At 44.6% G+C, this 23,966-nt stretch overlaps 1 protein-coding gene across 3 annotated transcripts in view; it reads left to right on the forward strand.

The window, feature by feature from the left end:
* The window catches only part of Arhgef28 (Rho guanine nucleotide exchange factor 28), a 307,219-nt gene that overhangs the window by 181,873 nt on the left and 101,380 nt on the right, over positions 1 to 23,966 (forward strand). For all 3 annotated transcript variants that reach the window (XM_029468326.2, XM_021180313.3, XM_029468327.2), the window contains 2 exons: positions 17,519 to 17,640; positions 20,756 to 21,036. In XM_029468326.2, coding sequence (XP_029324186.1) covers positions 17,519 to 17,640; positions 20,756 to 21,036 — 403 coding nt within the window. The remainder of the gene's footprint in view (positions 1 to 17,518; positions 17,641 to 20,755; positions 21,037 to 23,966) is intronic.

The raw sequence follows: 23,966 nt of genomic DNA on the forward strand, positions 1-23,966 counted from the left end.
GGATAAAATAAAGGTTTTCGTTTGTTTGTTTGTTTGTTTGCCTTTTAGCTGGCAATTTCAGGAAGATGCTGAGTTGGCCTTGAGGGGGAGCAGGAAGCCTTGGTGGCAACACCTTTCCACTTTCCCCAGGCTGGTCCATCGCCATCCCTAAAATTCAATCATCAGATACCTTAGTGCTTAGTGTTGACCACACTGTTTTGTAATCCTGTCTTAAAACCAATTTCTTCTTTATTTTGTACCCAAGGAGAAAAAGGTTCTTTTAAACATTTTATACAGTTTCATTGATTTTATAGATATAAGGAAGGGATTTTAAAGTATCAGTGGTAAAGCCTTTCTCCCTTTAGAGGATGCAGTTCATACATTAAAGGGCTATAGTGTATTGCTATTAAATGATGCTGGGGAAATGTACATGCAGGAGAGCAGTTACCTGCATGTGAGCCTATGTTTAGTGGAGTAAAACTTTCTCAAAAGGTAAAACGGGGTAAAGAGGCTGTGATAATCTTTGCATCATACCTACTTTTTCCAATCTTTTGGGATTCAAAGTTATTATCAAACAGTATTTTTTTTAAAATACAAATCTTAACTTATTTCCAAGAGGGGAGATACATGGCGGTCCAAAGAATTGAGGGTCCATTTTTCTACTCGTAGCACATTGGAAGAGCAGCACGGGCAGATTACTTCCATTTATGTTGTTCAGAAAACTTACTGGATGGCTATACTGTGGGGGCTGGGACTCCAGGTAGGAGCAAGCTAGGAGGGAAGGGATTAGGACTGGAAGCCAAGGAGAACCTTGAGAGGCCACCAGCCTGGTAGGAACACATGACTCACACCCTCCCTTTAAATCCAATTTGGAGCCCTGCCAGCCTGAGCCAGAGCAGAAAGTCATGGCGAAGCTATGTATAAATTAGACCTGGTTCAAGTGAAAGCAAGTACCTGGTTAGGAAGATGATTAACTCTTTGCCACCAGTGAGCAAAAGGCAGAGTGAAGTCAGAGGAGCAGCATGAGGAACCGGTAGCCTACGGAGTGCACGTCCTTCCTCAGCTAAGTGGTGGTGGCCTAATGGTGAAGAAAATGGCCAGTTCTATTCCACTATCAGCTGGACAGACTTCCAGATGCATAAGCTCTTAGAGAGCCAAGAGGGCTGTGGAGATAACCTGTCCAGGCCATCTTTTTCTCCCTATGAAGATAACAAAGCTCAGAGAGAGCTAGCAAAGATATAATCAGATGTGTCCAACAAGCGTCTCTGAGGTGACAAGTGCTTACAGGTTAGTGCTGGGATGGCACTGCACATCTCCCAGGACCCAGCTACATCAGTTCCTCCCCTCCCCCACTTAGTGGCACCTTCCCCTTAAAAACCCAACAACTAAGAAATCTGGCTTTTTTTTTTTTTTTTTTTTAAGACAGGGTCTTACTACGTAGTACTGGCTGGCTTGAACTTGCCGTGTAGTACAGTCTGACCTTGAACTCAGAGATCTGCCAGTCTCTGCCTCCCAATCACCAGGATTAAAGAAGTGTGCCACAACACCTGGCCCAATAAATCTGATTTTGCAGCCCAGTGGCCATTTGTGAAGAGCAGTGCTTTCTTCTTGTCTTTTCTTTTTCTTTTTTTTTTTTAAAGATTTATTTACTTATTATATGTAAGTACACTGCAGCTGTTTTCAGAAACCCCAGAAGAGGGCATCAGATCTCATTTAGGGATGGTTGTGAGCCACCATGTGGTTGCTGGGATTTGAACTCAGGACCTTCGGAAGAGCAGTCAGTGTTCTTAACTGCTGAGCCATCTCTCTAGCCCGAGCAGTGCTTTTGTGTCTCTGAAAATGATGTTTTTAGTGTGTCTTTAACACTAAGAATTTCTCCTCATCCTTTCTATCCTCCCTCAGTGTGTGTATGTGGTGTGGTGTGGTGTGTGTGTGTGTGTGTGTGTGTGGTGTGTAAGGGGGGGCGTGAGGGGGTGTTCTGAAGGCCAGATGTCAACCTCCAGCATTGTCCTTAAGAGCTGTCCACCTTTTCTAAGACAATTTCTCCCTGGGACCTGGGGCTTACAGTTAAGTTAGGCTAGCTGTCGAGTAAGTCTTAGTGATCTATCTGTCTTTGCTTCCCCAGTGCTGGGCTGGGAATACAGGCCTGCCTGTGCCCACATATTTGGTCTTTCACTTAGGGGCTGAACGCAGGTCCTCGTGCTCTTCCAGCAGAGCCAGCTCCCCTCCTTCTAATCAGCAGGGAAGTTGTTCTCCCCTGGAGCTCCAGACACCTTGAACATCTTGAAAGAAGATCTTAGGGTTCTGAATTTATGGTCTATTAAGCCAACTTCTCTTGTATTTATTGAGATATATACTCTTCTAATCTCTTCTGTTGCTTCCCTGTCTTCACCCTCGTTGTTTGTCTTGCCTTCCCTCAGAGGCCCTCTCCTGCCCCTGTCTTCAGTTTCCTTGATGGATATTCAGTCACGTGCACACTCCCAGCTCCCTTACAGAGCCATGTGATGTTTCCACAGAGTTGCGCAACAGTAAGAAGCCCCACCGAGCGGTATTTTAACTTAGTTCTTGCTTTTCCTCCAACCTCCAGAAAAGGACACTATGTCATTGTTCTGTGGAAATGACTGGTATCTCAAGGGGGCAGCCATAAAAGTTGTTAAAGCCAAGCTGGCCCCAAGTCGTGGGAGGGCCACTCTCAGAAGCTGTCCTCCATCATCTTGTAGGCAGCTCCGGGACAAGTTGCTTTTGGAGCCCAGTGGTTAATAATTAGAGTAGGTCAGAATCCATGACCGTTCTGCTTCAAGGAATATAGGAATGCCTGGGGTTTTGTTTTGTTGGTTTCAGTGGGCAATTCAACTAAGAAATGTAATGGTTATTAATCAAAGATTAATTATAAAAAAACCCACAGAGATTGGACCTCATATAAGGCTCCCGTGGTTATCCTTCAGTCTTGAAAGTGTGTGCTTCATGTAAGTCATCAGACCCTTTGGCGATGTCAGCACACACTTTCCCTTCATGCATTTTGTTCAGTCCTGTGGTGTCTCCCATTCTCTCCTCCTCAGCTCATAGCCGGTCCTTCTTCAGGGAGAGGGGGGTGCCATTTTTTTTTTTTTTAAAGTAGGCAAAGCCTCTGTAGTTCCTAAGGAGCCAGTGTGAACTAGAAAATTTGACAACCCTGAAAAGCTTGGATAGCACTAGAATTTTTGGAAGTCTCAGTCAAACTAAACAGTACTATGTAATGTTTTGCCAAATATATATATATATATATATAATTAAATTATATATATATATAATTAAATTATATATATATATATATATATATATAATTAAACTGTAATGTATGCTTGACATAGGGAATACGGTAACTCTGTAACGAGGAGATGATCTCTGTTTTGTAAGCTGGGGCTTAGATAATGCTGCCTTTTGAGTATGGTTCCTGCTACCCAAAGGCTCATGAGTTGGCTGTTTGCCTCCTGACATAGTGCTGTTGGGAAGAAGAGACTTCGATGAGGTTAATACCCAGAGGAAGTCATTAGGTCTTAAAAACTTCTTCCCTAAGAAGGGATTAATGTAGTTCTCTTGAGACCCTTGTTAGGTTTTGAGAAGGCTGTTATGAGCAAGCAAGACTGGTCCTTGCCTGTCTTCAGGTGGCCTGCCTTACATAGGATTTCTCCCCTGACGACCTCAGGCTGCTGTGTTTTTGTTGTTAGTGACTTAACCAAGGAGCCCTCACAAGAGCCCGCGCTATGCTGTTTCAACCTTAACCCCCCCATAAACTGTGAGCTAAGCCAACCTTTTTAATTTATAAGCTATCTAGCTTCAGACATTTTGTGATAGCCGTAGGAAATAGTCATCCCAAAGGTATTCTAGGTAAAGAAGAGATTGGGACCATGTCCGGAAGGAAAAGAGAAGAATGGAATAATGACATTAGGAAGATGTTTTCACACATATTGTCATGTCAAAAAAAAAAAGAGGGAGACCCTCCCAGCATGGGAGATATGCTGTCACCTTCCTTTATTAGTTGGGGAATTGAGGCCCAGAAAGAAAAAAATGACTTGCCCTGCCTTGGAGACTGTTCTAGCAAAACTCAGCCTAGAGCTCAGAGACCGAATGTAAGAGAATTCTGATTCCCAGTAAACATGCCACCTTTTAGGAGAGGTAATGGAGGGAGGATGGCAAGAGCTTGCCCCTGTGGATGGAAAGGTACCAAGGCTCCTCACCACCTCCGCTCCCACTCCCTTCTGTGCACTGTTATGGAGGAAGAGAGCTGGCAGGGATAGCATTAGAGGTTCCAGACGCAAGACCTATTGCTAGCCTTTGGCACTGCCCCCTGCACACAGGCATGGTACTTGCACACACTCAAACTTTGGACCTGGGAACTGATGGACAGGGGCCTGGAAGTAGGAAAATTGGAACCTCAAAGGGGTTTGTTATACATCTCCAGTGTCACACCTGCCTGCATGCCACCATGCTTCCTGCCATGATGATAATGGACTAAGCCTCTGAATCTAATACGCCCCCAGTTAAATGTTTTCCTTTATAAGAGTTGCCCATGGCTATGACACTTCTCCATAGCAATGGAAACCCTAACAATGTCTTCTAATGCCGCTCCTAAGCATTCTGTCTGTGGAGGGCACTCAACTTCAAAGCACTACAGAAAGAGAATGCTGGGATGCCTACTGTCTTCTCTGAGATTGAGAGAGGTGTGGACAGAGCGATAAACTATACCAGGAGTGGAGACAATGGCTTTCTGCTTTCCCTTCTGTGTTGCTCAGGTTGGTCTCGAACTCTGGGTCTCAAATGAACCTCCCGTTTCAGCCTCCCCAGAGGAGTACTTCAGGCACGTGACACCATGCTTGTTTTGTTTTGCTTTGGAAATGAGCTCATTTAATATTTGAAGGATGGGTATTTGATCTGCACAGCCACCCTTAATAAGCACTTAGACGTACGATGATGTTTCAGAGGCTTAGTGATAACTGTTAGAGGTAAACTAATGTAAATTCAAGAGCTCATTCACGCCTTTCTTCCTTCTCAGGAAGTTTCATGGATTAGGCAAGTGTGCGTGTGTGCACTGTATGGGGGTGTGTTTGGGTTTAATCTAGAAATTTACAAGAGAATGCCTGAATGAATAGGTCATTTCAGAAAGCCTCAAAATGAGAAACCTTTCTCCGAGATGACATAACTTGCTAACTTGTCTTTGTTCTTGAAGAGGTTTCTACTTAATTTCCCAGAGAGCAGTTCAGTGCTGAACTCTGCCCAGAGGCATCTCTGTGCCCCAAACAAGAGGGGGTTGGCGGTGGGGGGACATCGCAGGCCTATGGCAGACAACAGAGCTAACAGAGCCTCTTACTCCCCTTAGTCAAACAAATACTTAGCCAATGTTTTGAAAGTGATTCCTCTCCTCCCATCTCTGTAGGGGCAAAGAAGGCAGTATTACAATTTATCGTCTCCATGTTTAGGAGACATTATTAGAATGTGTGGTCTTGTGGAGTGGGTGTGGCCTTGTTGGAGTAGGTGTGGCCTTGTTGGAGTAAGTGTGACTTTGCTGGAGTGGGCGTGGCCTTGTTGGAGTGGGTGTGGCCCCAACTCCCACAGGAAAACCTGCTAAAACTTACGGTTGAATTTCATGATAAAGAGAAGGCATCCTGTCTGGGAATGTGGTTCGGTGGTAGAGTAGCTGCCCAGAATATGTAAGACATGTGCTTGTTCAATCCCCAACACTCAAAACAAAACTAAACAAAACAAAAATAGGAAAGCTGTAGGAAGGTAAGGTGGAAGGCATTGTGAAGGGATGCCAGTCAGTAGCCTGCGGTATGCTGATGAGGTCTGAGCGGGGAAGGTGGTCCCTCAAAACAGAGTCAGTCATACACTCAGCATAACAAAGTGATGGAAAAGAGCCCAGGCGTGTGAACCGCTGATTCATGAAGACATGGAAATGTTGTATAACCCTCTTTCACTGGCCTGCATGGTTATCTCTGTCTGCTTGGCACCTTTCCCTTAGCCGAACAGCGCTTATATAGTTGAGTGGGCAGCTCTCCTACTCTGGCCATGATGCTCACACAGTGTTTCTCCTACCAGTGATAGGCCCACGGTGAGCACATCACCCAGACACAACCAGTCAGAACCCTTTCTCTGGGTTTCTCAAACTGGAATTTGGAGGGACATGCCTTGCTTCTTCTGTGGTATCTGTAGAAAGATTGGTGATGAAGCCATTGGCTATACAAAACGAGTCTGTAGTCAGAAGGAACGCAAAGAGAAGCAAATCTATGGTAAGGCCCTGTGAGGCTCCGTGCTGGGATCCAAGGCCCCTGTAGCTGCTCGCTTCCCTGCTTCTCAAGCTTTGTGTAGTAAATCCATTCAGCTCTGTGAATTATCCTCCATCTCCTTTTACTTTAGCAAATTTAAGCGAGTGTCTCTTCTCACAAACTGGAAACCTCTGGCCGACTTCTCCTTCAAATGTAGCTCATGAGCCCTTTCCCCAGTCTTCCCTGTACCCCGCAGAGGTCAGCGTTCTTCCTCAGCTGCTTTGCCGCTGGATGTGGGTTCTTCTGCTAGCCCTTCTCTGTCACAGCTGACACGCCACGTTTCTACCCTGAGGGTCCCTGGGAAGCAGGGGTTGTCCTGTGCATTTCAAGTCTCCAATGCTGGACCATGGAACTTGGGCAGTGAATGTTGGTTTCGTTACTCTTTATTTGATCTACATTCAGTCTTACTTTCACAAGTACTACCCTATATATAGGCTGTGGGGTGAGGGAGGGCAGGAATATATTTTTAATATGGAAAGCTTGGTTTGATGTAACAATGTAAGCAGACATTTTTAGCAACTGCTTGGTGTCACCGGATAATAATTTGGTACCCTGGATTTCTCCTGACTGTTCTACACTCCTCTTTTCATCCTTGCCCGTATTCACTGTGGCTTTATGGTGGGAGTTGGGGGAGTTGCTGGTAGGAGGGACCTGGTTCTTGAATCTTTGCAGTGGTTTCTGGGTCTTTCTGGACTGACCTAGCCTCTTCAGAAATATAGTACTTGTGACCAAGGCCTGCTGCTGGGGTCCTCTCCTGGTGTCTAGCGTGGCTTGGTGATTCTCCTTTTGGACTTATACCAATTTGGCTTTACCTTGCCTCTCATATGACAGAACCTTGGGGTCTCTGCCCCTGGATTCTGTCCCACATGTCCTCTACCATAATCTTTTGTACTGTGGCAGATGAGATGGTCTCCATATAGGCTGAGCCCAGCCCCTGACTGCTTCTCTCTGAGGTGTTTAGGACCTTGGGGTACCATCCTCATGTGTAGGCAATGGAGAGCAGCCTGAGAAGCTGAGCTTGGCATTACTGTTTGACCTTGGTGTATACTCCCCATTCCCTCATGAGTCATGTGATCTGGATGAAACAAGAAAAGCCTACTGATTCTCAGAGTGGCCCCAACCTGTCTCACACTGCTTGCCTCAGCCAGAGAAACCACTTATTTGTGTCTTTAATCTCTATTATCCTACAGTGGGGAGCCCTGATCGTGGATAAATCCCATTTCCAGCTCTCTTTCATGCTAATCTGTCCAGAGTTTCCCCATGATGACAAAGTGAGACAGGAATTCAGTAGGTTCTCATCTAGAAAAAAACATAGAATGATTTGAGCACTGCCAAGCAGTACTTAGCTTTCATCATACCATTCATTTTCCCACTCTTTCATTCATTAATTCATTCATCCTCCCATTCATTCATTCATTCATTCATCCATTCTCCCACTCATTCATTCAAAATGTTCTTGCTGAAGACACTTGAGAAACAAGTGACTTTATATGTCTAATATCTAATTTATATATCATTCTCTAGTGTGCTAATGTAGTGCCTTGTCTGTGGTAGACCTCAGTAGCTTTTGATGGCATTTAGGGGCAAAGCATATATTTCTCTGAGGCAAGTCCTAGGGAGTTGATACTCCTTGCAGCATTAGACATGAACAAGTTCATTGTTCATTTTTGTTGGACATACCTGTGTACCAGTGTCTTTCAATATGAAGGGTTTGAATTATTCATCAAGTTCCCATGAGGAAGACACGTGGAGGCATCTTCTTATAGCCACTTGTTTATGATTTTGAGTTACTTACAGTGGTTTTGGAAGACAACCAACCAAGTTTGTATTTGAGGTCTTTCCGTTCTCTCTTGGAGCTTGGGTCGTGTGTTAGCCTCCCCCACAGCTCGCCAAGGTTCCCATTATGCTCATTTGCTTCGGGCCTTAGAGGACGGCATCAAGAGGAAAGGGGTTGTTGACTGAACCTAATCACACCAGAGTCCATACCAACACAGCATCTACTTGACTGCTCTGTGGAAGCGAGGGCAGAAACAAATTACTTACACACTGAGAGTCCGTTCTCAGACACAAACATGTGCTTTGGAAAAGGCTACTTTGGGCTGCTATAGCTAGGAAAGAGGATTAGGAAAAAAAAATTGAGGGAAATTTCAATCAAAAGATGGCTTTTTTTCCCTCTGCACCCCCAGTCTCCCCCCCTTCCTCAGTGCCTTTTAGGTGTGATGAATCGGGGTAGGGGTGGGGTGAGGGGTTGGGGCTGGTTTCTCAGTCAATAATTATGACTGTTAGGTTTTGCAAACAGCAGAAAAGGACTTTGCTAAAGATCTAATGTAACAGAAGCAAATTTAACTGGGTATGGAAAAGAGGATTTGATTGTCTGAGAAAGGCCTTTCACCTCTTCACTACACTGACTCCTCTCTGTAGCCATTGCTCTTGGTAACAGGACTTGACAGTGAGGTATCCTCTCAGGGGGTGCGGCAAGTGCTGAGGACACTGGAAGCTTTGGAATGATGGTCAGAGGTCTCCTGGTTTCTCTTCCTGGACTTCTCTTGGTTCAGACTGCAATCTACAAGTGACCTAGCTTCCATCCAACCCACAAGAAATTCCTGGGATGGAGATCGTCTTGGAATCTGGATAATTTTCTGTGTAGCCACAGGTCTAGCTCAGAGGAGCTTGAGGTGAGGTTTTCCATGCCAAGACCCACACCAGCAAAGTCTCGAGGGAGCTTTGAAGAGGAGTGGCTGAGGAGAGTGGCCACAGTTCTCTGGGCATGGTCACTCTCCTTGCGAGGGCAGCTGCATACTTCCTTGTGGCTCACACTGAAGGTGTGAGGGCCTTCTCTGCCTTCCAGAACTTGGCGAGGGTTCCTTAAATTGGGAAACAATTTAGCATGCAACGATAGGGTTTGTTCTTGGTCACTACTGGGTTTGCGGCACAGTAGTCCATCCCCTTTATCTGGTAGTTCTGGGACAGAACCCAGGGCTTTGTGCACGTCAGGCAAATGCACTATGGCCAAGCTACATCCATAGCCTACCTCACACTGGTAGGTATGAATGTATGCAAGAGATTTGTTGGGACGAGCTGGGGTAGATGGGTAGTGGGGAGATGGGAGAAAGTGAGAGGAGGCAGTATGTGTTATGTATGTATATAAAACTGTCAAGTGGAAATGTAAAAAGTGGAAAATAAAAGAACTAACTAGAAAAATGGTTATGTTAATACCCATGTGGGTATGGAGAGTATATATGACAGATGGTTAAAAACAGCCCCGTGTACTCTTAGGGAAAGCATTTCCAGATAATACATTTCTGCATACATTCCCCAGTAAGGGGAGCTTACTGATAAACTCCTGTTTTGCATGAGAACATTTACATTAGAAAAGCAAGGGACTTTGCCCCCTCTCTTGTTTTATATATAAAGATGTTGAAAATCTAGAAATTGTATGTCATAAAAATTTGAAAGTAAAAACCAAATATATGTACATCATGACATGCAGCTATCTGTTGGCATCTTGACTTTGCTTTCTAGCTCTTTCTCCTGGGTATTTTGAATGTTGTGCTGTTAAAAAAGACCAAAATGAAATTATGCATCTACTGTTTCATGGATGCTTTCTCAGCCAGGCCTACACAGTCATATCTTGGCAGCCAGTTACTAGGAGAAATTACACACTAGGGGTCCAGGAAGAAGGCAAACATACCTAGAAATAAGTGACACTGTAGCATGCAGATGAGACTTCTTAAAGGGAAAATCCCAGACATTGCTCAAACGCCATTTCCTTTTTAATGCACATGACATAGAATTTGCAATCAGAGTGTATTTGTCGCAAGTTGATTATGGTTGCATTTATAATCTATTTGTCTGGTGTAATCTATTGCTACAAAGCTGATGGAAATGTCAGATTTTCCTACTTTGCACATTGTAACACCATAAGCATAAAATTATGCTCACTTTGTCTCAGATGTGTGCTGTATTCCAGGGGATTTAATTTGTGGAGAAGAAGTGAAATGGTATTATTTTTGACAGTTCATTCCTCTAAGAATAACAAAAAAATGATTATATGGTTATAGGTAATTCATCTAGACTGAGTTTTATACACACACACACACACACACACACACAGAGAGAGAGAGAGAGAGAGAGAGAGAGAGAGAGAGAGAGAGAGAGAGAGAGAGTGAAAATCAAAAGGTAGTTCAGAATTATCAGTCATGCCAGTTTGGAGCTGTGCCTGAATATCTAAAATAATTTCTGTGAAATATTCTAGCATGTGTCCGTGTCTAATGGGTGTGATATCTACATTTTTGGAAAAAAGGAAAAAGAAAATTGCACTACTACTAAACCATTTTTCTTTTTCGCAAAGTCAGGCGTGCGTTCAGAACCTCTCTGAAATGCCCACTGTGAAATGTTCACCGATGTCAGGAATATGAATTTAACTTTAATCTAACAAACCTCAACCTCTAAATTGAACAGTCTCTGATAGAGAATATTCCAGAGTCAAACGTGATATTCTTTGCTGCACAGTAGAACACTCAGTGACCCCAGTAATAAAGTACGTAGAGTAGGCCAGCAGGTGACTGACAGTGGTCATGTGCTCTTGGGGGCAGGGCTTGAACAACACCTTGGTTTCCTTGCCCGTGTTGTTCAGGCTCAGATGGCTGAATGGAATCACGAGTGTCTGGTTTGCAGTAATCACTGTGTATATAGTGGGAGCAGTGGGGTTCACCGTCTGTCATGGGAATGAGAGTGCTGAAGATGATGCTTCTACTGTGTCTCATATTTTATTTCTTCTCCCTCATTCCCATCCTTTCTCCTTCTTTCCCCTGTTCCTTCATTTGCAACTTTGCCTGATGCTCCCGTATTTCTCTAGAAGAGAGTAAATACCTGATAATCTGTTCATTTTTTGAGGCAGAATCTCACTGGGTAGCCCAAACAGGCTTTACACTCAACAATCCTCCTGCCTCAGCCTCTTGAATGCTAGGATTACAGCCTTCTGCCACTATGACCATCTCTGGGTGTTTTAAGTAAAGGGATTAAATAGTACAGAGGAAGCACACAGGGTCTGTGTTGTTCTGCGTGCTCTGTTTACTGATCAGACCCAACCAGAAAGCTACCTCGATCCAGAGGAGTGAAATTAATTTCCCCCCCTCTGGAGTGTGGTAGATGCCACAGGGCAAAATGCAAAAACTCAGGAGGGCGGGCGGGCCTGTTGGCCTGCAGAGATTTGGCGTTGATGGCTGTGGATTGGCCTTGAGGATGCTTGCAAAGGTCAGAGAGGCAGAGGGGCCTGGGCTGGACTGGCACATTATTCAATTAGCAGGTTCATGGTGAATATTGGGGGAAAGTTGGAATGGGTGGGAGAAAGAAGGAAGTGTTGGGGCAGAGCAAGACACAGCCGAGACACAGCCCAAGAAGCTTCCAGAAGCAGAAAAAAAAAAAAAGCTTCAGCCCCGGAAACGAGTATTCTCTTCACTGTTCCTTGTACAAGTGTATTTTCTTGAGGTGAAATTATTCCTTATTTCCACAATTATGGATTGCGTATTGATTATGGCCTGTCCTACTTCTCTGCCCTGGGGACAAAGTGAATAAAACATACAAAGTCACTTTTCTTACAGGACTTATGTTCTTGGAGGGAAATGATCACGTATAATAAGCAAATATAACTGGTGTAAGAGAGAGTGAGGTAGCGAGGGCATGTGAATGACCTAGACAAACACTGCTGTGGGTTCCAGTGGAGGCTACAAGAGCTGTCCCCTGAGGGCCACTTGTTGACAATAGTGGTCACTGTTTCATAGGCTGCTTCATGCTGAACTCTGAAGCCAGGCTTACCTGAGGTGCTATGGCTAATTATTCTTAATAAATTCTGTTATGCTGGTATTGTCCTATGGTAAGACAAAGCACGCTGCAGGAACTAAACAAGGAAGGAGGGAAGGAGGGAAGGAGGGAAGGCAGGAAGGGAGGGAGGGAGGGAGGGAGAGAGGGAAGGAAGGAAGGAAGGAAGGAAGGGAGGGAGGGAGGGAGGGAGGGAGGGAGGGAGGGAGGGAGGAAGGAGACTAATTTGCCAGACTGTGGCAAGAACTTCTGGACTGCAAGCCCTGCCTAGCCCTTGTGGTGAGAACTAGGCAGGGAGTGGGTGAGGGCCTGCGAGGCAGCAGCTTTGCAGCAAGCTGGCCACAGGTTTGTTTATGTCTGGGTGTGTGTCTCTTACATAACCAGGCAAGTAGGCTACACTTTCCTTTAGCTACTGGGCCTGGCCTTCCAGAAGGCAAGCTGGGTTTCATCAGAAGTGAGCTTACTGACATCCAGGCTGCTGTGTGTTGCCAACCACTTCCTGCTAGATTTGTGGCACCTTTCAGAGAAGCAAGACGCTTCAGCCACCTCTACTTCTACCTCCTTCTTGGTGCCAAAGGGCCCTCTTTCCAGAACAAAACAAAACAAAACGTCCCTTGCAATCGCCTGTTGCTAGAGCATCTAGCATAGCAAGGGGTTGCTGATGGGAACCTGTGGGTTAGGCTTCCCAGTGGAGCTACCCAGTAGTGAGGATAACTGAAGGAAGCTGGAGATCCCTGGAGAAGCTGCTGATCAGGCAGGCACCCCAGGAAGAAGCTGGCCCACATCCACCCTGTCTTGTCATGTCCTCTCATCCTGAGCCACCCCTGCTGTTCTGGGGAAGCGCCATATCTGACTGATCAGTCTTTTCCCCTCCGCAGCTATAATCCCTCAGATTTAGAAGTTTTTTTGCTCTCGAAGCACATGAGAGAAATCCGATTGTGACCGAGATTAAAGTAGCATGTGTACATGGTTTTTATGTAGCATACGCAGTGTTTGGTGTGTTCCAGCTGCCATGGGTTTTGTTGCTGTTCTGTTTTGCTTTTTGTGAGACAGGGCCTCGTGTAGCCCAGGCTGACCTTAACCTCACTGTGTAGCCAAGGGTGACCTTGAACCCCTGATCCTCTGCCTTATGAACTCCACCTCCTAAGTGCTGGGATTACAGGGTCACGTTTAAACATGTAAAGCTATAGTTAGGATGGGATTGTTTGTTTATGTGTGTGGGTATATGTGCATGCATATGTTTAAATCAGAGGACGACTTTGTGGAGTCAGTTCTCTTCTACTTGATACGGATCCCGGGAGGGGTCCTCAGCAGGCTTGCCCTTTAACCCACTGCAGAGACTGACACAGTGAGTCATCCTTGGGGTGACATACGATGATGACAAGGTCCAGGAGCAGCTGTCTTGGAGGTGGCTAGCTTCATGCTTGGTCTCACCAAGCCACTCACACCGAGCCATGCATGCCTAGCTATACTCTGAGGTAACTTTGGTACTTTCTCTTCTGTCTGTGGTGAGCAGTCCGACAGATGTCGTTTAAGGGAGGGAGATCTTGTGGGAGATTCATGGGAGGGAAGGTTGGTAGGAGAGGCTAGGTCTGTGTGGATGGGAACTTGTAGCTATGACTGTCACACGGGGACAACTTGTACTGCCTGTCAGTATGTGCCAGCTGGGCCCCGTGGCCTCCTGGGAGAGTGCTCCAGGTGTGGACTAAGTGCTCAAATACAGAGCTCAGAGGGCACATTTCGCAGTCAAGCTGTCATAACTAGGCATTTCTTTTACAACTTGCTCTGCATGTTGCTGTGCGTGTGCATGTGTGTGTGTGTGTGCACATATGTCCATGTGTGTGTATATGTGTTCATGCTGTACAAGCTAGAGTACAGCCTCGGTGTCCTTCTTCAAGTGCTGGCCACCTCAGAATTGAAACAAGACAATAAATTCCCAGTAGAGTTACTTATGCCAGGTCTCTCCTTGTCATGGGCCTCACCGAGTGGCTTGGCTGGCTGGTTAGCAAGCTCTAGGGATGTGGTCATCTCCCCAGGACTGGGGTGACAGGCATGTGTCACCATGCATGGCTCTTTTTCCTTCCTTTTTTTCTGTCAACATAACATCATGTAAAGTGGGGGAAAGTGTGCGAATCTTATGGGGATTCTAAAACTCAGCCACGGAGATGTGTCACTATGGCTCTTAACCTCCCTAGCCCTGTGACCCTTTAATACAGGTCCTCATGTTGTGGTGACCTCCAATCATAAAACTTGTTTTCATCGCTACTTCACAACAGTAACTTTGCTACTGTTATGAATCTAAATGTAAACAGATATGTAGGATATCTGACATGGATATGCAGGATATCTGACATGGGACCCCTGTGAAGGGTCATTTAACCCCTTTCCCCAAAGGGGCCATAACCCACAGGCTGAGAACCACTGCTATAGAAAAATGGGAATTTGAGAGAGAAATGACAAAGGTTTGGGATGTTCTGGTCCAATGTCAGCCATGACTACTATTATAGAAGCTCACGGTCTCCTCTTGTAAGTCTTAGCTTGGTGGTTTTAGGAATTGTCTTTTTGGCCTGGGGCTTCTAGTTCATGAGTTGTGAGTCTCATAGGAGACGTGAGGACAGAACAGCCCAGTGACACTACTACTAGTATCTCTGTGGCAGATGTCTGAATGCTGATCTTAAGTCAGGGAGATAAAGACTGTACAGGAGTTTGAGTTACATTGGCCACAAAATGTATATGTGGTCCAAATGTTTAAAGAAAAAATTTGATATTTTGGAGCTTTGGCTATTTCAGGGATTGTTCATAGCCTGCCTTTGTGACTCAGTCATATCATTTTCTAAGCCCCAATCAAGTCAATGATTCAGAATACAAATTGACTGCTCCGCTCAGCCACCTTGTAGTTTACTTTGTGATGTGGGCGCAGTCACCACTGAGACCCTGACATGGCACACAGGGCACAGATTTATAGGAGACAAAGTACATTCCACTTGGATGCTGGAGAACAGCAGTGACTTCTGAACCTGCTCATCCCTGGACAGTGCACAGCGTTCTCAACATGACGTTCTTGGTCATTAAGAACAAGGCTCTTGGGAAAGACACATGTTGACAAGCACTTGCTTTTGAAGAAGGTTGGAGTTAAGCTCCCAGCACGCTCACATGGAGGCTCACTACCACCTTTAACTCCAGCTCAGGGGATTCTGCCCTACTCCCCAGGCACTAACATGTGAGTGTGCACACATGCACACAGAAAAACATTCAAAAGGAAGCTGAGGTGACACACTGATACCTTCACCAAGGTCCCATAATTTAGAACGAGATTTCACTGATTATCTTTAAAATAGAAACTATTCGAGTCTTGCCCATGCTTAGGTTAATTCAGTTATGAATGAAGTCTTAAACAGGGCAGCCATCAGGAGGGAGATGAATGGCCTCGAAGTTTGGTGGCAGGTGTTTCACGTCTGGAAAAACAAAACACTGTAGAACAGCCCGGCTGGATTGATCACGTGCCACAAGGTCATGCTGTATTATTCTCGATTGCTTTCAAACACTCTCCAGAATGACAAATGAGCGAGTTTTCTGGCTTCGAAGACCATTGAAAGTGTTTCGTTGTGTCCTTGATTTATAGCCACTGGAGCCTCTTCTGTGTAATTAGGATGAATGTGTATAGCCATTCATCAGAGAGGTCATACTTGTAAAGGGCCTGTGGTCTTTGTGTGTATCATGATGCTAGGTTGCTAAATACATTTATAAAATAACCCACTATGGATATATGAAAACACTTTCCTTTCTTTTGTATGTTCTCTTGAGAAGATTAATAAAACTCCATTTTAGTGTTCTTTGGGGAAAAGTAGACCTAGATTTGTAATCTGAAGCCAGGACCATTTGGTCTGTTCAATTCATACATCTTTCATCTTTATATCTTTTTTTTTTTTTGGTTTTTTGTTTTTTGAGACAGGGTTTCTCTGTGTAGCCTTGGCTGTCCTAGAACTCACTCTGTAGACCAGGCTGTCAAACTCAGAAATCCAGCTGCCTCTGCCTCCCAAGTGCTGGGATTAAAGGCGTGCACCACCATGCCCGGCCGTCTTTATATCTTTTATGTCTTTCAGAAATTTCTATGGAAAAATAGAATTTTTAACTATAGTATATCATCAATCTAGTCAGGAGTCAGGAGCCATGTTTCACAGTCAGGTTATACTCTATGACAGAGGTAAGACAGGCGTGGGACACATGCCAACTCTAATGACCGGGAGGGCAGTACTGTCTCTTATTTTGTTTTTAAGACAGGGTCTTATTATGTAGCCCTGGCTGGCCTAGAATTTGCTATGTGGACCCAGTCTGGCCTCAAACTCAGATCCACCTGCATCTGCCTCCCTGCTGGGTTTGAGGGAATGCCCACCACACCCAGCTCTGTTCTTTCCCTTTTGTAGCCATTCAGGAAAACTTGCTAAGCAACACTGTGGATACACCATGTATCTGCCCGGTAAAGCCACTTACAGATACAATACTATGGTTAGTGTTATTATCCTCCTACTTCATATTGATCATGATTAAAGGTCACAATCATGACAGCACACATTAATAACAGCAACATATCATATTAACGGAACACTCAATGTCAGCTGCTGTATGTATCCAGATTCATTGTATTCAGCACACAAGGGAAAGAGTGCTATTAGCCTCCCTTTACAGATGGGGAGACTCCACGAGAATGTCTGGAGACTGAATCAACAAGCCAGGGACAGGAAGGCAGGCTCTGCTTGCATAGGCGTTAGCAGCTTCAACCCTGTGCTCTCTGCACATACAGTAGCGACTCAGCTCTGAGAAGGTTTTACTATTTGGAGCAAAGCTGAGACCATGGAAGCTAGAAAAGCCATCTCTGTGATTCAAAATGTCAGAAAAAGCCACCTGCGAGGGCTTGTGGGTGATCCAGAGCCACCACCGCTGGGCTCCCTGCTATCTTTGGATCATTAGTAACTCATCCAGTCTGAACCTGTCACATACCTGAGAAGTGTGATACTGACTAATGTTTCCATGATACTAATAAAGAACACGGAGTTGGGCTCAGCGTGTGAAAATTTAAGGGTCTTTTATGAATGGGGAATCTATGCTTGCAGTGGACTGATATGTACCTGTCTAGAACTATAGATTAATATTTATTCCACATTTATTTGAAAAAATGCCCCTCTAATTTTTTTCGCTGTCTAGAACTATTTAAGTTCTTGATAACTGAGAAGGTTTAGGTATAGAAGTGAAGGTACTTGCACTGTGTATCTTAAGGTATGAAGACAGAAAGGACCACGTTAAAAAATGCACCATAGGGGGTGCGTTGTTTGTTTGGCTAAGAAGGTAAAACTTGGCTGTAAGATGAATTGCTCATACTTCATAATCTCTCAGTCCTGTTACCTGTTCATTTCTTCTAGATCGCTCCTTTGATGGCCTCAAAAAATCCAAGCATGTCCCAGCGTCCCTTGCTGCAGGCCAGCTCTCCGATGAACTGAACGGGGGTGATGAAGTCTATGCTAACTGTATGGTGATTGATCAGGTACAGCGGGCCAGCCGAGGTGATCAGGGGTATTTGGAGCACTTCCCAGAATTAAAGGGAAGCACCAGAAGAGAAGGGTCTTGAGTATAGCCGGGGGTGGGGTGGGGGGAGGGGATGAGAAAGATCCTTGGGGAAGCCAACCAGGAAATGGCAATGGGCTACCAATATCACTCACATAACCTTTCAACAAGCCTCACCCCCCTCACATCTGTCTTTCCTTCCCTTTCTTTATCTCTCCCTTCCTCCCTTTGTGTGTTTGTGTGCGTGTATGTGTGTGTGTGTGTGTGTGTGTGTGTGTGTGTGTGCACATGCTCGAGCATATGTGTGGATATGTATTTAAATCTACTGGACAGTACTGAGCAGGTAGATAGATACCTGTTCCCACTCCATCTGATGCGGTCACATAAATTGCATACATTATCTTTCATCCTCACAGCATGCCAGCTGGTGTGTGTTGGGATCCTGTAACTTTGATGTGCAGACAGAGCAGTGTCTGCTCATGATGAAGCTGGACCATTCAGACTCCCTCTGCTCCTTCCCCAACAGAGACTCCTGGGCTCAAGCTCACAGCAGAGAGCTTAGGAGCGCCAGCTTTCCTTAATCTGGGCTTATTCTTCAACCCAGCCATCTTGAAGCCTTTTGTATTTATAAAATTAAATAATATTATTAATGTCAATTGTTTTCACATCCTAACTTGGAAGAATCTTAAGGGATTTTCTTGGATAACTCTGATGATATGAAAATCCTGCTTTTGTCTGCTACCTTCAAAAGTAGTCCCCATATAGACATGCCATAGACACGTGTGTGTGCGCGTGTGTGCATGCACAGGCTAACTGAACACTGAGGTATTTTACCACCTTTCTTGTCCAATAGGTCTCTGTTTCAGCCTGTAGCCGGCTGTCCTGCTCTTCTGTTCTAGTGTCATGAGTCAACGTGACACTAAATGCATGGTACCATGGTAGACACTGGGGTGGATTCAGAATGGCAGAGAAACCAACCGATGAGAACTGATACCAACTATAAACAACTGCTTCCTTGACATAAGTCCCCTGAATGTGAGCTGTAGCTACAGAGATTAGGTTGGAGTCTGGACTGAATCCTTTGGGGTTCAGGATGGTTAGACTGTGTGCATTAACCACACTTTCGTGGATATCTACACGGAAGATTTGTTATATTTGTGACAATATAGAAGGTTTATTTCCCACTCTGTTGAGGGGTAGTTACTGAAATGCACTGAACGATACAAGGTGATGTGTTGAGACTCACATACTTTGTGAAAGCGTGAATAATTCTTCTGTGCACAGGAGAGCAGAGAGAGCCCCGAAGGACAGCGGTTGTATCTCCTTGGATACACAGCGGTTGTATCTCCTTGGATACACAGCGGTTGTATCTCCTTGGATACACAGCGGTTGTATCTCCTTGGATACACAGCGGTTGTATCTCCTTGGATACACAGCGGTTGTATCTCCTTGGATACACAGCGGTTGTATCTCCTTGGATACACAGTGGTTGTATCTCCTTGGATACACAGCGGTTGTATCTCCTTGGATACACAGCGGTTGTATCTCCTTGGATACACAGCGGTTGTATCTCCTTGGATACACAGCGGTTGTATCTCCTTGGATACACAGCGGTTGTATCTCCTTGGATATACAGCGGTTGTATCTCCTTGGATATACAGCGGTTGTATCTCCTTGGATACACAGCGGTTGTATCTCCTTGGATACATACCCAGAAGTTGGGTTTCTATGTGGTATGGTTGTTGTATTTTGAGTTTTCTGAGGAATCTCTCTGGAGTTTTCACTGATGGCCCTGCTAATTTACAACAGTGCCAGAGCTCCCGTCTCTAGCCCCCCTCATTAAATCTCTTCGGCTGCCTTGTGGCGACTTGGTGAACAGCTTTAAGGCGATACTTCACTGTGGTTTTGATCTGCATTTCCATGATGACTGGTGTTAGTCAGGAGCTTCTCATGTGCATGGTGGCTTTCAGGGACTCTTCTTGGAAAAATGTCTGTTTAGGGCATGTCTGTTTGTATATTGAGAAATGTCTGTTTGTATATTGAGAGGGGGGACCGGGGAAGGTGGAAGATAACAATGATCGCTCTCTCTCCCCCTCCCTTTCCTCTCCTCTCCTCTCTCTATCTCCCTCCCCTTCCCTCCCTCTCCCTCCTCTCTCTCTCTCTCTCTCTCTCTCTCTCTCTCTCTCTCTCTCTCTCTCTCTCTCTCTCTGTGTGTGTGTGTGTATTATACGTGTATGAGTCCAGGTGCGTATAAGCCACAATGCAAACGTGGAGGTCAAAGGACACCAGCTCTTTCCACCTGTAATCACAGGATATCTTTGTATTTCTCTGTGTCTTTTTAAAATTCTTTCATCAGAGTTTTATAGTTTTTAACATGCAGATAATTGTTGTGGTCATGGTCTGGTCTTAAAGAGATTTTTATTTTATTTTATTATCCCTATAATTTCACTGGACTTTTTGAGTCTTCATTCTATCTTGCTCTAAGCCTCACTGGACAGGTTATTGACCCTACTTCCATTTACCCCAACCATTCCGAATGTTTCTACTTTATGAGGGGTAACTGTCTTTACAATGTTCTACAAATGCACTAAAATGAAAAAAAAAAAATAAAACAACCCAAAGATGAAGTTCGGATGTAATTTTTGTTTATGGATACTTTAGGTGAAAGGCATGCTGGCTTTAATACTATAAAACAAATAAGAAGATGAGAATGCAGATAGCCCAATTCAATAAACACAGTGGAGGACTGCTGAACTTGTGCAGTTAGATGAGCTGGTGCAAAGGGGTGGGATGGGATGGGATTGGGGTGGGAGGCTGCACAGCCAGCTGCAGGCATCCTTTGTCCCTGTCCTCCTGTTGCTGGGGTCACAGACACACACTGCCACGCTTGGCGTTTACATGTTCTGGTCACTAGAATGCAGGTCCTGAACACTTCACCAACTGAGGTGTCACCTTAGCCCTACCTACTCTTAGTGTCTCATTTGCTGCAAAAGATAAATGTGGTGGAGGCATGTTATCTCTGGGAGTTTCATTGATTTTACATAAACCACTCCTTCCTGCATTTGCTTGACAAAATGTTCTCTTCCAACGTCCAGGTTGGCGATTTGGATATCAACTATATAAACCTAGAGGGACTCTCCACCCATACGAGTCCTGAGTCTGGGAGGTCCATGCTGGGACCTCAGGCTTGCATGCACACCCTTCCTTCTGACACCAGTCCCTGCGGGCGCCCACTCATTGAGGACAGTGACGGGACCCTGGATGCTGCAGCTTCACAGTCCTTCGTGACACCATCCAGTTCTCACACTTCCAACTTGAACCTTTCTTTTGGTCTCCATGGATTTGAAAAGGAGCAGAGTCATCTCAAGAAAAGGAGGTAAGAAGCTTTGTTCTGGGGGAGACCTGCAGGAAACTGGGGAGAAGGTTTCATTTTAAAACCTGCCCCCACCACTTTTATGTCTATATCAAAACATTGCCCCCTTTTAATTTTCTGTATCTATTGTTTTAAAAGTAAGGCCTTTAAGAAAGCCAACGAAAATGCAATAGAGGAAAACCACAATGCTGACTGACTATTAGTATACCAGCAGAAATAGAAAAGTTTGACATTGTTTGGTGACACAAATACAATGGCAAATGAGAGACGTGAGCATTGTGTAATAATGTTGTGAAATGATTTGATGTTGTTATTAGTGTTGACCCAGCAGATCAATATATTAGTGTTGTAACAGTAGGAAATAACTCATTGTACAAATGAGGTATAAATGATTTAAGTGTCTAATTGTATAAATGGAATACTATACAGTCAAGAAAAATGAATTAAATAATGATGTGTGTATATAATATGCATCTCAGAAGCATAAAGTTGAAAAAAAACCACAAGCTACAGACTTAATTTTACATAATGTGAAATAAGACAATTTATTGCATGGTGATAAGCTATAAAGTGAAAGAAGAGATTGTGGAAAGGGAAAAAATCCCTAAATTCAAGAGCTAGTGAGAGAAAGAGCTGGGATGGAGTGGGCCAGACAGGCTTCCATGGACTGGTGAACATTTGTGTTTCAAGTCGGGTGCGCTCAGAAAGGATTTATTTTTTCTGGTATACATGAAATGACATTTTTAAACATCGCTGTTGTGCATGCCATGATGACATATATTTGTATGTATTCATGCTATCTGTGTCCATGTGTTCATCTTCTTTAAGGAATAAGCCAGTTTCTCTTTTCCTTGGGGGGAAGGTTAATATGTTTTTCTCTCATGTCCTAACCCTGACTCTATGTTATTTTCACATGTGAAGTTATGAGGTGAACATAGCACATACACATGTGCATGCTTATGTAAATGTGTAGAAATGAACATGCATGTAAATGAACAGATGCTCAGCAGAGCTATAGCAGATGAAGAAGAGGAGACAGGGAAGGGACCAGCTGCAGCGAGGGGGCCAGTTGCAGTGGACACCATCCACCGGACTGGATTTTATATGAATCTACAAATGGAGTTATTTTTAAAGTGCCAAGTATTGATATAAAAGGTTATTTTAACCATAAGTCCTAAAGTCTTTACTTAAGCTTGTAGTTTATTTTACAGTCTTATAGATGCCAGAGAGTGGCTATTTTCAATTAATTTTACAGTTCAATTACAATGTAGGTTTTGGGTGGCTTATATGTGCTGGCCATAGGAATCCAACAGTGTAGGGCAGTCTCTGTGTGGTTCTGCACAAGTAGATTAAACTGTGTGCGACTTAATACATTCTGGCAGAATCTTTTGGATATGTTAAGTGTCCCTCAGATCTCAAGCAGTGGATTGTTTAAAGAGACAATTTAGTCATATAAGGCAGAAGAAGCACAAATGATTATTCTGTTCTCCCTATAAAAATATTCCCAGAACTTAAAATTTGTATTTTCATGTTCCTGTTCTGGGAATTTTAAAAATCCACTTGCTACATATACAGAGGTTTTTCTTTTTTAGAATATCAGAAAAACTAAGCCAGGACTCAGGGGACAGAAGTAGGAAGATTACAAGCTCAAGGTCAGCCTGGACTGCACAGTAATATCAAATGTCTCCCTATCCACCCACCTGCCAACACACATACATACAGTTACTCGGAGGAGGAAGGAGAGGCTGTTCTGCTGAGAACACCTTCTCTCAGGCTGCTTCCACAGGCTAGCCCACTCCTGTGCACTCTCTCCATCTTGAGAGATGCAGGAATGATGGCAGGGAGGCTAGGCCGGTGGCTGCAGATAATCCTTTGTAGCCTTGAGCTGACTACAGCTCCAACCCGGCAGTGCCTGCTACCATGGGAGTGTGGAGCCTGAGAGACAGAAACCACACAGTGAAATTTACCAAGTGAGCAATAGCACGAGAGACAGGAAAGAGAAATTTAAGGGCCACACAGTCAAAAGTGTAGATGGTATAGGGACTAGGTTAACTTAGATGAATCCTCCATTTCCTGAGGGCTAGAGCCATGTTTGATGGGGCCACACACTTGAATCCGGATGCTGCAGCTCTCTGCCTATCCTGTATCTAAAAGCCACAGAAGACTTTTTCCAGCTTAGCAGGATAGCAGAAGTTCGCAGAACCCGTTCTCAATCCCTGCCTCTGTGCACAAAGGATGCACGAGCTCGTAGAAAAGATGAGCAGGAAGCAGAAAAAAAAAATCTCGGCCACACTAACAATTTTGGGAAGTTTGGGTTTACCATGGCATCTGAACCAGTCTGAAATCCTAGTGGCAAACTCATGGGTGTCTTCAGGTCACAGCCTGTTGGCCACAGTTAACTTACTTTCCCGAAGGAGACAATATCAAATTATGATTACAATTTACCCTGGGACAAATAGCCTGTGGATAGGTTATTTGTCTTTACAGTTCTTTCTCAGTTTTAGTCAAGGTATTATAAAATAGCGTTCTCTTTGGATCCTTTCCAACTGGGAACACAGCACACTCATGGTAGCAGAAACGTCAACACACTGTAGGTTTCCCATTATCAGCCAGAATGTGAGCTGATGCCTCATATACAGATTCAGCCGTGTAACCAGGTGCATTTGGGTCACTCTGTTTTCCACCATGGGAGTTTCGCAGAGGCCAAGTCATCTCTTGTGGCAGCTGCAGCTGAGGGGAGGTGGGAGGTGTCAGTCGTTCCTAGTCTGCCCTCAGTGGTATGCTATCCGAGCGACTCCTGTCACAGAGGCGTTGACCATGTGGCTGGAGTGACTCATTCCAGAGTCTTTTCTTCCTATGACTGTTTGCCATAAACGTTAACTTTCCCCCAGGGGCTAAGCCACCAACCAAGGAGTACACATGGCTCCAGCTGC

The sequence above is a fragment of the Mus caroli genome, unplaced genomic scaffold, assembly GCF_978045245.1.
Source record: "Mus caroli unplaced genomic scaffold, Mus_caroli_1 scaffold_15, whole genome shotgun sequence".
Taxonomy (NCBI): domain Eukaryota; kingdom Metazoa; phylum Chordata; class Mammalia; order Rodentia; family Muridae; genus Mus; species Mus caroli.